The sequence below is a fragment of the Ascaphus truei genome, chromosome 1 (assembly GCF_040206685.1).
Source record: "Ascaphus truei isolate aAscTru1 chromosome 1, aAscTru1.hap1, whole genome shotgun sequence".
Lineage (NCBI taxonomy): Eukaryota > Metazoa > Chordata > Amphibia > Anura > Ascaphidae > Ascaphus > Ascaphus truei.
The window spans coordinates 315,897,306-315,910,381 of NC_134483.1; the positions used below are offsets into that span (position 1 = coordinate 315,897,306).

A 13,076-nucleotide genomic window follows, 5' to 3' on the forward strand; every position below is an offset into this window, starting at 1 on the left:
TTTGAAAAATTGATATCTCCATCTCTTGAGGTTTATCCTGGTCCATTAAGCAGCTTGTACAAGCCTGGATTAAAATAAATATATATATTTTTGTTCAGCAACCCACTCACATGGCTTTTGAAATTGAGAAAGTGAACATTACTAATGGACCTGCATTATGAAGCTGGGAGCTGGTTGCAAACCAAGCATAATCAGGATATGGCAGGAAAAAAAAAATCAACAAAGGATTCTGGGATGTGGATAACATCCCAGTATTTGAAGAGATCTTGCTCTGTACTTTGGCCATGGAATGAAGAAACAGTTAATCTTGCAAACCCAAGCATTAGCACAAAATCTCTCAAAAAAGCGTTATCGAGCTAGAAACCAACCATTACCTCAGAGTCGAAATCTGCCAGAATCCATGGGAAGACAGGGTACTGCATGAGATCATTGTAGGATCTGCCTGCCAGGGTGTTTAAGTGCATCAAGTACTGGAAATTGCTGATCTCTCCTCTCTGAACAGAGACAGGTGCACAAGATTAGCAGCACAGCAAAGAAAAGAGCATTCAATCTTAGTGATTCTATTGAGCTTATCTCCAAGGCACTGCTGTGTAGTAAGCTTCGGAACAAATGGCCCGGCAGCAACAAAGCCAGACATTTTATTCACAGTGATTTGTTAGGTTTTAGCACCCTGTCTACCATTTTACAGCTATTATTATAGTGTTCTACAAATCAGTTGCAAAAATCAGGAATGAGCAAGCACGGCAGCGGTCTTCCCAACCAGTCCCCCACCTCCGGAGATCTCCCTGGTTAGGATTGTGTTTGTTCATGAGCAAACAAATCAAAGATATGTACAAATCTAAAAGGTGTTACATTTTACTTATCCGCATGCCCAGTGACACTGGAATTGTACACTTTGCAACAACTGAAGTTGTGTTTGTCATTTGGAAAAATGTGATTACCATATGACTGCACTTTTGCTTTCGACCATAACAAAATAATATCAATACCCCAGGTAACGCGTGGGGTCATCCAGTTAATTATGCTGAACTAGTTACGAACTTTTCTAAAAAGTGTACTGTTTTCTAGCCACCTAATCCCACTGCCACACATCTCTGAAATGAGTTGTGAATAATGAGTTATTGCTATAACACTCTATACCCTATTACCGTTATATATACTTTACTGTGCATTTATTGATTAATTGTGTTCAATTCTTAGAATTGTACAAGATGTAAAAAAATAAAAGTTAGACATTGCATTTTGTAGAAGATGATACAGATGTAGCCAGCCATACCGATCGCGGCCCGGAAGGATTAATGCTGTGAGAAGTCCATTGAAAATAATAAACACCCCGCCCCCGCAGCGCTTCAGCTTTTCTGCATTTCTTCCACGGCGCTGGGGATGGCAAGGCTGACTAGATTTGTATATCACACGCAAATATATGTTTAATATTCTTACCTCCCATCTCTGCGTTACAGACCGTTCTCCGACCAAAGTGCTAAGGAGCCCAGAACTAAAATAAATAGACACAGAAAAAGTTATATACTGTGTGTGTGTTATATATATATATATATATATATATATATATATATATATATATATATATATATATATATATATATATATATATATATATATATATATATACACAAATATAGCTGTATGCTCATCTGCATGTCTTAGGCAGGTCTGCAACCCCGCCTTTCCCCATTATCACCCAGCATACAGCACTTCCACTGCAGCAAGGGATTCTGGGAAATGACATGCAAATGAGCACACAGTGTCACTTTTTGCCTCAATAACCATTTTTAACATGGTTCCCTATAGGCTTAAGCTTGCTGCATGGTCACAGCTTTGAGCACAGCCAGGGTTAAGGTGCATACCCAGAAAACCACCCACAGACAGCTGTTTCGACCTTGATGGGTCTCATCAGTGTGGGGTTGATTTTACTGGGAATGCAAGAGAGGCTATGGGATAGGCTAAACCATAATACTGAGTTAAGTTATGGTGAGTAAAAAAAGTGACAAAAACATTCCACAGGAAAGCAAATATGCAAATATAGCTGTATGCTCATCTGCATGTCTTAGGCAGGTCTGCAACCCCGCCTTTCCCCATTATCACCCAGCATACAGCACTTCCACTGCAGCAAGGGATTCTGGGAAATGACATGCAAATGAGCACACAGTGTCACTTTTTGCCTCAATAATATATATATACACATACATATACATATATATATACACATACATATATATATATTTTTTATTGTATGTCTTTATTTATATAGCGCCATAAATATACATAGCGCTTCACAGTAGTAAACATGTTGTAATCATATAAATAACAAATAATATAAATAACAGGTCATGGGAATAAGTGCTTCAGACATAAGAGTGACATTAAGGAAGAGGAGTCCCTGCTCCGAGGAGCTTACAATCTAATTGGTAGGTAGGAGAACGTATAGAGACAGTAGGAGGGAATTCTAGTAAGTGCGTCTGCAGGGGGCCAAGCTTTATGTGTCATGTGTCCAGGATTATCCACAGTGCTATTCATATGCTTCTTTAAGCAAATCTGTCTTAAGGTGGGTCTTAAAGGTGGATAGAGAGGGTGCTAGTCGGGTATTGAGGGGAAGGGCATTCCAGAGGTGCGGGGCAGTCAGTGAGAAAGGTTTAAGGCGGGAGAGGGCTTTAGATACAAAGGGGGTAGAGAGAAGACATCCTTAAGCAGAACACAAGAGTCTGGGTGGTGCATAGCGAGAAATTAGGGCTGAGATGTAAGGAGGGGCAGAAGAGTGTAAAGCTTTAAAAGTGAGGAGGAGAATTGAGTGTGAGATGCGGGATTTGATCAGAAGCCAGGAGAGGGATTTCAGGAGGGGAGGCGTGGAGACAGATTTAGGAAAGAGTAGAGTGATTCTGTCAGCAGCGTTTAGTATATATTGTAGGTGAGAGGCAGGGAGGCCGGACAGCAGGAGGTTGCAGTAATCGAGACGAGAGAGAATGAGGGCCTGAGTCAGAGTTTTAGCAGACGAGTAACAGAGGAAAGGGCGTATCTTTGTGATGTTGCAGAGGAAAAAGCGACAAGTTTTAGAAACGTCTTGAATGTGAGAGGAGAATGTGAGAGAGGAATCGAGTGTAACCCCTAGGCAGCGTGTTTGGGCTACTGGGTGAATGATCGTATTTCCAACAATAATGTGGAAGGAGGTAGTAGGGCCAGGTTTGGGAGGAAGTATAAGGAGCTCTGTTTTTGCCATGTTAAGTTTCAGTCGGCGGATGGCCATCCAGGATGATATTCCAGAGAGACATTCAGAAACTTTGGTCTGTATAGCAGGTGTAAGGTCAGGGGTTGAAAGGTAAATTTGTGTGTAGTCAGCATAGAGGTGATATTTAAACCCAAAATATGTGATTAGGTCACCTAGAGAGAGTGTGTAAAGAGAGAAGAGAAGGGGTCCCAGGACAGAGCCCGGTGGTACCCCCACAGAGAGATCGGTAGAGGAGGAGGAGGTGTTAGCAAAAGAGACACTGAAAGACCGATGGGAGAGGTAAGAGGAGATCCAGGATAGAGCTTTGCTCCGAATACCAAGAGTATGGAGAATGTGGAGAAGAGGGTGGTCCACGGTGTCAAATGCTGCAGAGAGGTCGAGTAATATGAGCAGAGTGTAATGACCTCTGTCTTTAGCAGCATGGAGGTCGTCGGTTATTTTAGTGAGGGCTGTTTCAGTAGAGTGAGCAGTGTGGAAGCCAGATTGTAGAGGGTCTAGAAGAGAATAGGTGTTGAGAAAGTGTAGCAATCGAGAGAATACAAGACGTTCAAGGAGTTTGTAGGCAAAAGGCAGGAGGGAGGCAGGTCGATTGTTAGAAGGACAAGTAAGGTCAAGCTTGCTGTTTTTTAGTAATGGTATCACGGTTGCATGTTTGAAGGAGGATGGAAAAGTACCAGAGTAGAGGGAAGAGTTAAAGATCTGTGTGAGCATAGGGATTATAGAAAGAGCAAGAGGTTTTAGGATGTGGGAAGGAATGGGATCAAGAGGGCAGGTGGTAGAGGAAGAAGAGGAGATCAGCAGTGACACATCCTCCTCCGAGATAGCAGAAAAAGTCCAGAAAGGCAGGAGGAGAGTTAGGAAGCAGTGTGGGATGGGAGGAGGCAACAGATGGGATGTTCTGACGTATGGATTCCACCTTTTCCTTAAAAAAGTCAGCAAAGTCCTGAGGTGAGAACACACACACACACACACACGTATTTTCTGAGGTTAACTTTAAAACTATTGGCATTGTAGTTCTATAAAATATGGTATGAAAACGAAATCTGCCAATTACTAGAGCAGTGTTTTTTATTAACCAGTTTTTGGTTGAGAACTTACATAATTATATTTGGAAATTTTGAGGAACCCCAATCTTCACTAATAGCGTCTGAGATCAGATGCATTATAAGGAACCTCAACCCTCTCTAATAACGTGTCTGAGATAGAATGCATTGTAATGAACCTCAACCTTCTCTAATAGCGTGTCTGAGATCAGATGCATTGTAAATTCTTCTGTATTTGGTACAATTTTTAAATGAAGTGAAAATTACAGGGAACCCTTTAGGGAGGCCCTGGGAACCCACGGGTTCCTAGGAACCTGTTAAAAAACACTGTACTAGAGAGATAATTCTGCAGTCTGATACAGACTAAAACATCTGTTAGCTTTGAGGTTCACAGGTTCAAATCCCCCCAGCCTGTCATCTATTAACAAAGGTACAAAAAATACCCAACAATTAACTAGGTAGTAATGTGTATCACTAAAGTATCAACTAGCTATGGTAGTTTGCATTCAATGACCCATGAAAGAAACATTTAGAATAATATTAGTGTTATTGTTATCTTCACGGATTGTGCAGCTTGTGTTGGTAACATACCATGTACACAAACAAGTGAGGAAAAAAAGTAACAAAAACCCTCCACCATAAAGTAATGATAAATAATACTTCTGAGCATGTTCACGTCTTAGACAGGTCCCCAAACCTGCCGCCCCCCATAATCACACTTCATACAGTGCTTCCACTGTCACTTGGTGCTGCTAGAAGTAAGGTGGCGCCGTAGAAGTGCTCAATTACTTGTCATTACCCAGAATCCCAGGCTGCAGAAGAAGTCCGGTATGCTCTGTGATTATGGATTTAGGCAGGTTTGGAAGATTTGTAAACAGTTGTTTGGAGGTTTGTGACCCCTTCTCCCTGGTTCTAAGCTCGCCCAGATGACTTTTAAATAGCAGGTCTTGAGATGCAGCTGTTAATGACCATAATGGTCTATTAAGATGTCTACCTCCATTAGAGGTACACTGGCGACACACTTTATTCGAGCTCGGCTAGTCCCACGAATTCGGGTATACCCGGGTGTATTGAGGTTTGTGACTGTTTTCTGCCCGAGTACATTGAGTTATTTTCCAAGCAGGGATTGAAGCATTTTATTCCCGCTGGCTGCAATACTGCACAGTATATATATATAAACTGCATTACAATTCATGAATTTATGCCATCTGGTAGACACGCGAAGCATTGCAGCCTATTAAATCCTAATCATTATCATTTAACAGATCAGCCGCCCATCAGCCAGGCATGAACCCAGGCTGGGAAGGCAAATGCAACGGGGCTTGTCAGAGGTTAGGAGTGGCGCATTCCAGGTATCTGCCAGGTACATACCGGGTATTTGCTCGAATAAAGTGTGTCGGTGCAGTAAAGAAAACATTCACAGCGATAGTGTTAGGACTTGCAAAAAGAGGGGACACCTTAGCATGGTTTGCAAGCTTACAATGTGTTGGCCAAAGAATTTAACTAAGTAACACTTACTTATGAGAAGAGATACAGATAAGAATTTAACTATATGATTTGTCATATTGGATGTAGCACTGGGGTTTTCTGTCTTCTGTTTATAAATGAGGATACATACCCAGTAGCACTACTTTTTGACATAAATATATATGTGAGGTGGGTCTGGGTTTTCAGCTTACAAGGGTGTTGTGTAGGTTTAGAGGACGTGTCTAAGATATGTATATGTGCGCACAAGTTTTCTTAGGCTGCGTCCCCGCTAGCGCCGAGCTCGCTGAGCGGGCGGCGCTTGGCGCGGTGACTTGCATATAAATATATATGCAAGTCCCCGCTCACGTGATGCGTGCATGCACATACAGTATACAAGCTTACCGGCGCTCTGTGCTTAGCTAAACAAAATTGTTATACTCTCTAGCGCGCTGAGCTTCCCCTGCATCGTCCCCCTCCGCGAGCTTTTTCGAAATTTTAAAGGACAACCCGTGCTCAAGCTCAGCGCCAGCAGGGACAAAGCCTTATTCATTACTTGAGCAAGTGATTATGACAATAACATGTGCACATATTATAGAGTGATGTATGAAATTGTGCAAGTGTTTTCTGATTTTCTCTGCTACAAATGCATGGATGAAATATCTTAACTATGCCTGCACAAAGCCTACATAACAATTTCGCAACAACTGCACTTTGATTTTTTTTTTCCCCCCCATTTGAAAAGTACACAATAAAACAAAATAGTAAATCAAAGATGCTGCATGGCAATAAGAGAAAGCGTGATAAATGTGCACCTTCATTTTTCAGGCTTATCATCTAAGGCGCATACAGCTGGAAATGAATTCCAACATTGATAAAAGTGCAGAACGCAGCACAGTTTCATTGATCTTTAGCAGGACATCTTTTAAATGGCACTTACATTCTATGCAGCTTTGGGAAGGATAAAGTCCCCAATTTACATCACTTGCACGCTTGTGTTCAGGGACACAGAAAGCAACTCACCCTTGTTCGACACTGGTGTTTGGGCGCTGTCCGGAGACCGATTCTGAACTGTCCGTTAAAGATGGAACCACAGCCAAAAACCTGCATGGTGTAGTAAAATATAATATCACATTTAGATTATAAGCACTATAGGACAGGGATTAGTTTTCCTAGTGGGTGTTTGTATGGTTGATGCACTTATTGTTTTTAAATATATTTTTATATCTAATTTGTAGAGAGCTGCGTACATTGTAGGATACATATATATATAGATATAGATATATAGATATATATCTAGATATATATATTTATTTTGTGTCCTACCTAATTGCATATTAAATACAGTTAGGAAGGACAATAGTAGAACAGTGACTTTAATAAGATAAGCAAATAAAACATCCTAGAAAAAAAAAATAATTTCAGTAGATCCTTTCCTAGGTCAATACACTACATGTATATGTAGCCAAGTGCCCCTGGCTATAGCCTTCTACTGGCCTCAACACTATAAGTCCTGGTAAAAACAGGCAGTTTGGGGTTAAACTCCTGTGCAGGGCCTAGCCTGCAGTTGCAGCCTGGATGGGTACTATGTTGCTTATCCAGGGTCAGGCCTAAACCAGCAGTTAGAGTGTCAGTACCTAGACCTGCCCTGTTATGTGGCTGGGTCACAAACCCTCCCCCCCAGGTATAAAAGCTGACATCTATACCAAACTGAGGTTGTTGATTATGGGACAGTGTGATATCCTTTTCCCTATAAGAAAGTCACTGAGATTGGGAGGGGCTCCTGAGGCCTCAAGCCCCTGGGGTCTGCTCCAGGGATTGGAGATATGCCATCCTGTTATGCAATAAACCTGCCATTGGACCAACTATGGTGTGTGCTCATTGGGAAGGCGTATTGTCTGTGGGGACCATACTGCATCCAGCAAGATCCTCATGGGATGGAGGCGCTGCACAGTAAAGAGATGGAGAAAGCCTGCCCTGTTGCTGCACCCAAACTTCAACTGTGGAGCCACTCAGACCTCCTGAACCAGCAGGTGAGCTAAAGCACCAGGGACAATAACCATGAAATGGCCGGATCTTCCATAGTAGGGGGGGGAACAGGTGCCACAAATATATTTTAATCTGTTCGGCTTGTCTGTTTATTCCTTTTCTGGCCACATTTCGACTTGTTGAATGGTTCAGAAGGGGTCTTTAAGCACCGGAAACTGTCTTATGGCGTTGCACCACTTAATTATGGCCCTCAATGTTTTCTTAAAAGTGAATTTTTCTTTTCTTACCTTTGGTAGACTTTATTTCGAATTCCTTTTTGAAAAGCCAATAAATAATTTCGACCATCTCCTGAAAACACTTCCACAGCAATAGGCTACAAAAGACAAGGAACATACATTTGTCGCAAGTACACAAAATCCACAGAACCGATGTTGATACAGACACAAAAAGTCTTACTCAGAATCCAAATGCCTTCAACACCAGAGAGTATAAGGTAAAGAGCAGATGCAAAGTGTTCTAGGAAATCTTGAGTACATTCTTGGCAAATTCTAGATCCAATTTTAAAATACTCGACAACTTTGAGCCAAATTATCCAGTAAATCTAGATGCTTTTAGTTTGATAAGTATGACCACTGCCTGCCAAAGGAAATTTAGAAGCATATTGGGAGACAAGAGGGGGCTCTGACTTGCTCTTAGAGCACATCTTTCATTCTTTGCGACCTGTCACTGATTTTCACCGATATTTAGTCAAGTACAAGCTGCCTCCTTTACTAAGCAACTTCAAGATGTGAATAGTAAATGGGATATTCAAGAATTCTCTAATTATGAGTGAAGCTACATCTTTAGTGGACACATAAAAATTATAATGTTAAAACTATGTCTAAACATATCCCTATATTTACAATACAGGTAGTCCTCATTATCCAACGCTTCACTTTACAACGAATGGCATATCCAACGCTTTACAATGCAACCCTATGGGCTGTTTTTCGATGCCAGAATGCGTTATCCGATGCTCACCGCCACTGATTAACATGGGACTCACTTTACAACGGTTTCACTATCCAACGCTACTTCCAGAACGGATTCTGTTGGATAACTGAGGACTGCCTGTACAATTCTGACTATTTACCCCCCTCAAAATGGGAATTTACAAGTTTAAGAAGTTCTTGCTAATTACTGTATAATATTATCCAGATTTTCATAAGTTCAACAGAAGGCAGAACATATTCCCAGGGTATTTATTTATTTATAAAATGTTTTACCAGGCAGTAATACATTGAGAGTTACCTCTCGTTTACAAGTATGTCCTGGGCACAGAGTTATAATGACAAATACATGTTTACAAATACATAGTTACAATGAGTCAAAAGGGTTATACATTATATACAAGACATTATAGGCATATGTAACAGTTACAAACCAGATTAAAAATTTCGTTTTGAAAGAACTTAAACTGGTGGCGGCTGTGAGAGTCTTCGGTAGTGTTCCAGTTTTGAGGTTCACGGTAGGAGGAGGAGGAGCAAACGGATACTTTGTTGAACCTTGTGACCATGAACAGTCTTTTGGAGTCAGATCTCAGATAAGTGCTGCATGTAGTGGGGGTGAGGAGCTTGTTCAGATAGGCAGGTAGTTTAGCCAGAAAGTATTTGAAGGCAAGTCAGGAGAGATGAACTTTCACAGTGATGTGTGTTGTAATTGCATTGGAGGACAAAGCAGCATATCGAGTTGTATAGGGTATCAAGTTTGCCAAGGTGGGTTTGGAGTGACATGCTATATACTATGTCCCCATAGTCTATAATTGGCGTTAGCATATGCTGTGCGGTGCGCTTTCTGACCAGCAGACATAGGGAGGATTTGTTCCTATATAGTACACCTAGTTTGGTGTAGGTTTTGGATGTCAGGGTATCAATGTGCAATCCAAATGTTAAATGGGAGTCAAACCATATGCCCAAATATTTGAAATTAGTAACAGGGGCTAGTATAGTATTAGAGGTGGTTCTGATCTGTACAGTAGCTTCTTCATTGGAAGCTTTAGAAATTTAGTATTGGTCCCAAATACCATTGTTACAGTCTTGTCAGTGTTTAGAAACAGTTTGTTTTGGAAAATCCAATTTTCAAGTCTCAGAAAGTCAGATTGAAGTACGTGTCCAAGGTCAGAGAGGTTAGGGGTGTGTGCAAATAAGATTGTGTCATCTGCATACATGTGTATTGAGGCTCCCTTACAAGCTGTAGGAAGATCATTACTGAACACTGAGAAGAATAGGGGCCCCAGAACAGAGCCCTGCAGGACATAACAGGTGATATCCAAGATGTTGGAGTTAGTGCCCGAGATAGTCACATGTTGGGATCTACCTGAAAAGGTAGGAAGGTAGGAATGAAACCAGTTTAAAGCATGCTTCCCTATTCCAGAGCACTGGAGTTTGATTAGCAAGATAACATGATCAACAGTATCAAAAGCCTTTGCAAAATCTAGGAATACTGCACCAGTAAGTTGTCTCAGTTCCATTCCACACTGGATCTCATTGCAAACTTTTAGGAGGGTAGTTACCATGGAGTGTTTGGGGCGAAAGTCAGATTGGAATTGGCTATGGAAATTTGTCTTTGTATTGTAATTGCTTAATTGGGAGTGAACACATTTCCATGACTTTGAGAGATTGAGAGACTGTTTGAGACAGTGTTTTTGTCCCCACTTTTGAAGACTGGGACTAATCTGGCAGTTTTCCGGGTCTTAGGGATATGGCCTACAGACAGGATAGAGTTGATTAGGGTGGCAAGCGGTTTGGCAATGGCTGGGGCACCAAGATGTAGGAGCTTAGATTGCAGTAAGTCAGGTCCACATGGCTGCTTAGTTTTAATTGGAAGAACACTTGTGTAATCTCCTCTTCAGATACTGGAACAAATTGAAAACTGTGGGCAGTGTTTGGAGAGGGTTGGGCAATAGAGGTACTCCTAGAATGAGGTTCATGTATGTAGTTCGGGTTGCGGTTCGCTAATAAGTTAGTAGCACACCCCATAAAGTATTCATTGAATGCATTTGCAATGTCAATGGGATTTGCCAGGGTAATATCCTCCTTAATGATATTACATGGTTGTTGATGTCATGAAGGCTGGAATATATTGTTGATAACCTTCAAGAAGTTTGCTGGATTTGAATAATTCTGATGAAGATTGTCAGAGTAATATTGTGCTTTTGCGTGCCTTGTTTGCCTTGTGCACATGTTCCGCAGGCATCTGTAGTGATTGAGATCCTTGATAGTTCCAGTTACTTTGTAGCTTTTACAAAAGGCATTTCTAAGATGGTAGAGTGCTATAAGGCCAGTTGTAACGCATGGATGGTGGGCCCCCCGTACCCTTATTCTGTGTAGTGGAGCATGCTATCAAAGAGGTTTAAGAACTCGGATTGGAAATAGTCGAGTGCAGCATCGGGGTCGGGAATTAAGTTTATTCTATACAAAGGGCAGCTGGTAAGATCAGCCAGAAACTGTTGTGGGTTAAAGTTTCTAAATGTTCTAGTGAGGAGAACTTTAGGGCTTGATTTGGGTGGTTTAATTTTCCTTACACAGTACACTATTGCATGGTCAGTTAGGATGCCAGAGGATTGGATTCTGCTGAGACTAGAGGAGAGAATCCAGTCTAGCAAGGAGTGCTTGGGAGATTTCAGGTTTGTCCGTGTGGGTTAGGAAATGAGTTGCATTAGGTTAAGTGACTTGAGTTGTGTGTGGATTTTGTTGTTTTTAGGGTCGAGCCAATTGTAGTTGAAATCCCCAAGAACTAGCAGCTCACTCATCTCATCCAGAGAGGAAATGGAGCCAAGAAGCTGGGTGATATCAGTCAGGGACTGTAGAGGGGCTTTAGGGGGCCCGTAAATGCCAGCCATAAGAACGGGCTTATTAAAGGGGAGGCAGATTTTACCAAGTAGGATTTCAAAAGAGGGTGGGCTTGGGGGGCAATTTAGGAGTGTAAATTGTAAGATTTCTGCAATATAAAATAATACCAATCTCCTCTCTCTGACTTGTCTTTCCTCGAAATGAAGTATCCCTGAATGGCGATAGTTACAGAGGGTTTTAGGAGTTAGCCATGTTTCTGTGATAATGACAACTTTGGGTTTATGCATAAGGCACCATGCCCATAGGTAGGTTTCCAAAGACAATATATTCATACACATAACATGAGCGTATGATGTGAAATTTAATTCTGTGACTTTCCAAGGCCACTTAGAGGGAGTACCAATGGCTGAGAGAGGATTTAAACCACAATTGTATGCATTAATATCCATCAACTTAAAGCAACAATCCATCCACATTTTTTGTGTGTTTTTTTAACAGCTCTAAGCCGCAATATTTTGTTACTGTGGGAGCCCCTCAATTCCCAAGATATTTACTAGTGAAGTTACTGCTATTTCTTCAGGGAATTTAAATGGCTGTCCAATAGGAGCCTGCAAACAATGATGTTGCAGCTTCCCAACGGCGCCAACATTTTGCAGCCATTTCATTTCCCCTGGTGAGTTGTTTAATTTGGCTAATGGTGACAGCATAATCATTTAATAAATGAATTTTAAAACAAACAATAATTACCAGATAACATTCAAATTAATCAGACCTAAAGAAAATAAAAACTGATTCATTGTTATTTACAAATAAGTAAAAAAAAATTACTTCAGGGGGGTATTAAATCGATCTTAAGAAGCCAATTGCATTTATTGTATAATAATTTAAACAAAAAAACATTTTTTTGGTCTACAATGCTAGCCCCTCTTTAACTAGACCCAAAATGCTGTTTTTTTTTTTTCTTCAATAAAAACAAAAAAGTTGACTTTCAACTTTTAACTGAAACATTTTAACTGTATAAACAATGCAGCATACAGGTACACGCACCTGTAACAGGTATCTCCTTTTATGGACTTCTTTGATATCTTCATAAGCAAAGATGCTGCATGTTCTCTTCAGTTGGCTGGGGCCTTGTCTTGCTCCACGAGGAATGATTGGTTCATGCATGCTATAGGGTTGTCAAAACATAGACTTTGTTATGCAATATGCATGCAGCATGGTGCATAAAACGCTTCTACCCACAGACTCATATTTACAAAGCTACTCGGTAAGACACATTCTGGACCTGGAAGACACATTGGGCTATAAAGGTGCCTTCCGGCAGTAGAAGGTGTCTTCCGGGGTAGCACTGCTTAGTAAATGTTATGCTAAGAGATAATGGAGAAAAACAGGGTTGCGGACCTGTCTGAGACATGAATATGCTCACAATTGGTATTTTTATTTGCTGTACTGTTTTTTTTTTTTTAAATTTGACCTGCTTTGTTTTTATCTAGACATACAGAAAATAAA

The 13,076-nt window shown here is 41.0% G+C and overlaps 1 protein-coding gene across 1 annotated transcript in view; it reads right to left on the minus strand.

Annotated features, from left to right (window-relative positions):
• The window catches only part of WDFY3 (WD repeat and FYVE domain containing 3), a 321,115-nt gene that overhangs the window by 34,556 nt on the left and 273,483 nt on the right, over window positions 1-13,076 (minus strand). Inside the window, exons 47-51 of the mRNA XM_075604516.1 lie at window positions 12,615-12,735; window positions 8,025-8,110; window positions 6,772-6,852; window positions 1,441-1,495; window positions 375-494 (exon numbers count right to left, since the gene is read on the minus strand). Coding sequence (XP_075460631.1) covers window positions 375-494; window positions 1,441-1,495; window positions 6,772-6,852; window positions 8,025-8,110; window positions 12,615-12,735 — 463 coding nt within the window. The remainder of the gene's footprint in view (window positions 1-374; window positions 495-1,440; window positions 1,496-6,771; window positions 6,853-8,024; window positions 8,111-12,614; window positions 12,736-13,076) is intronic.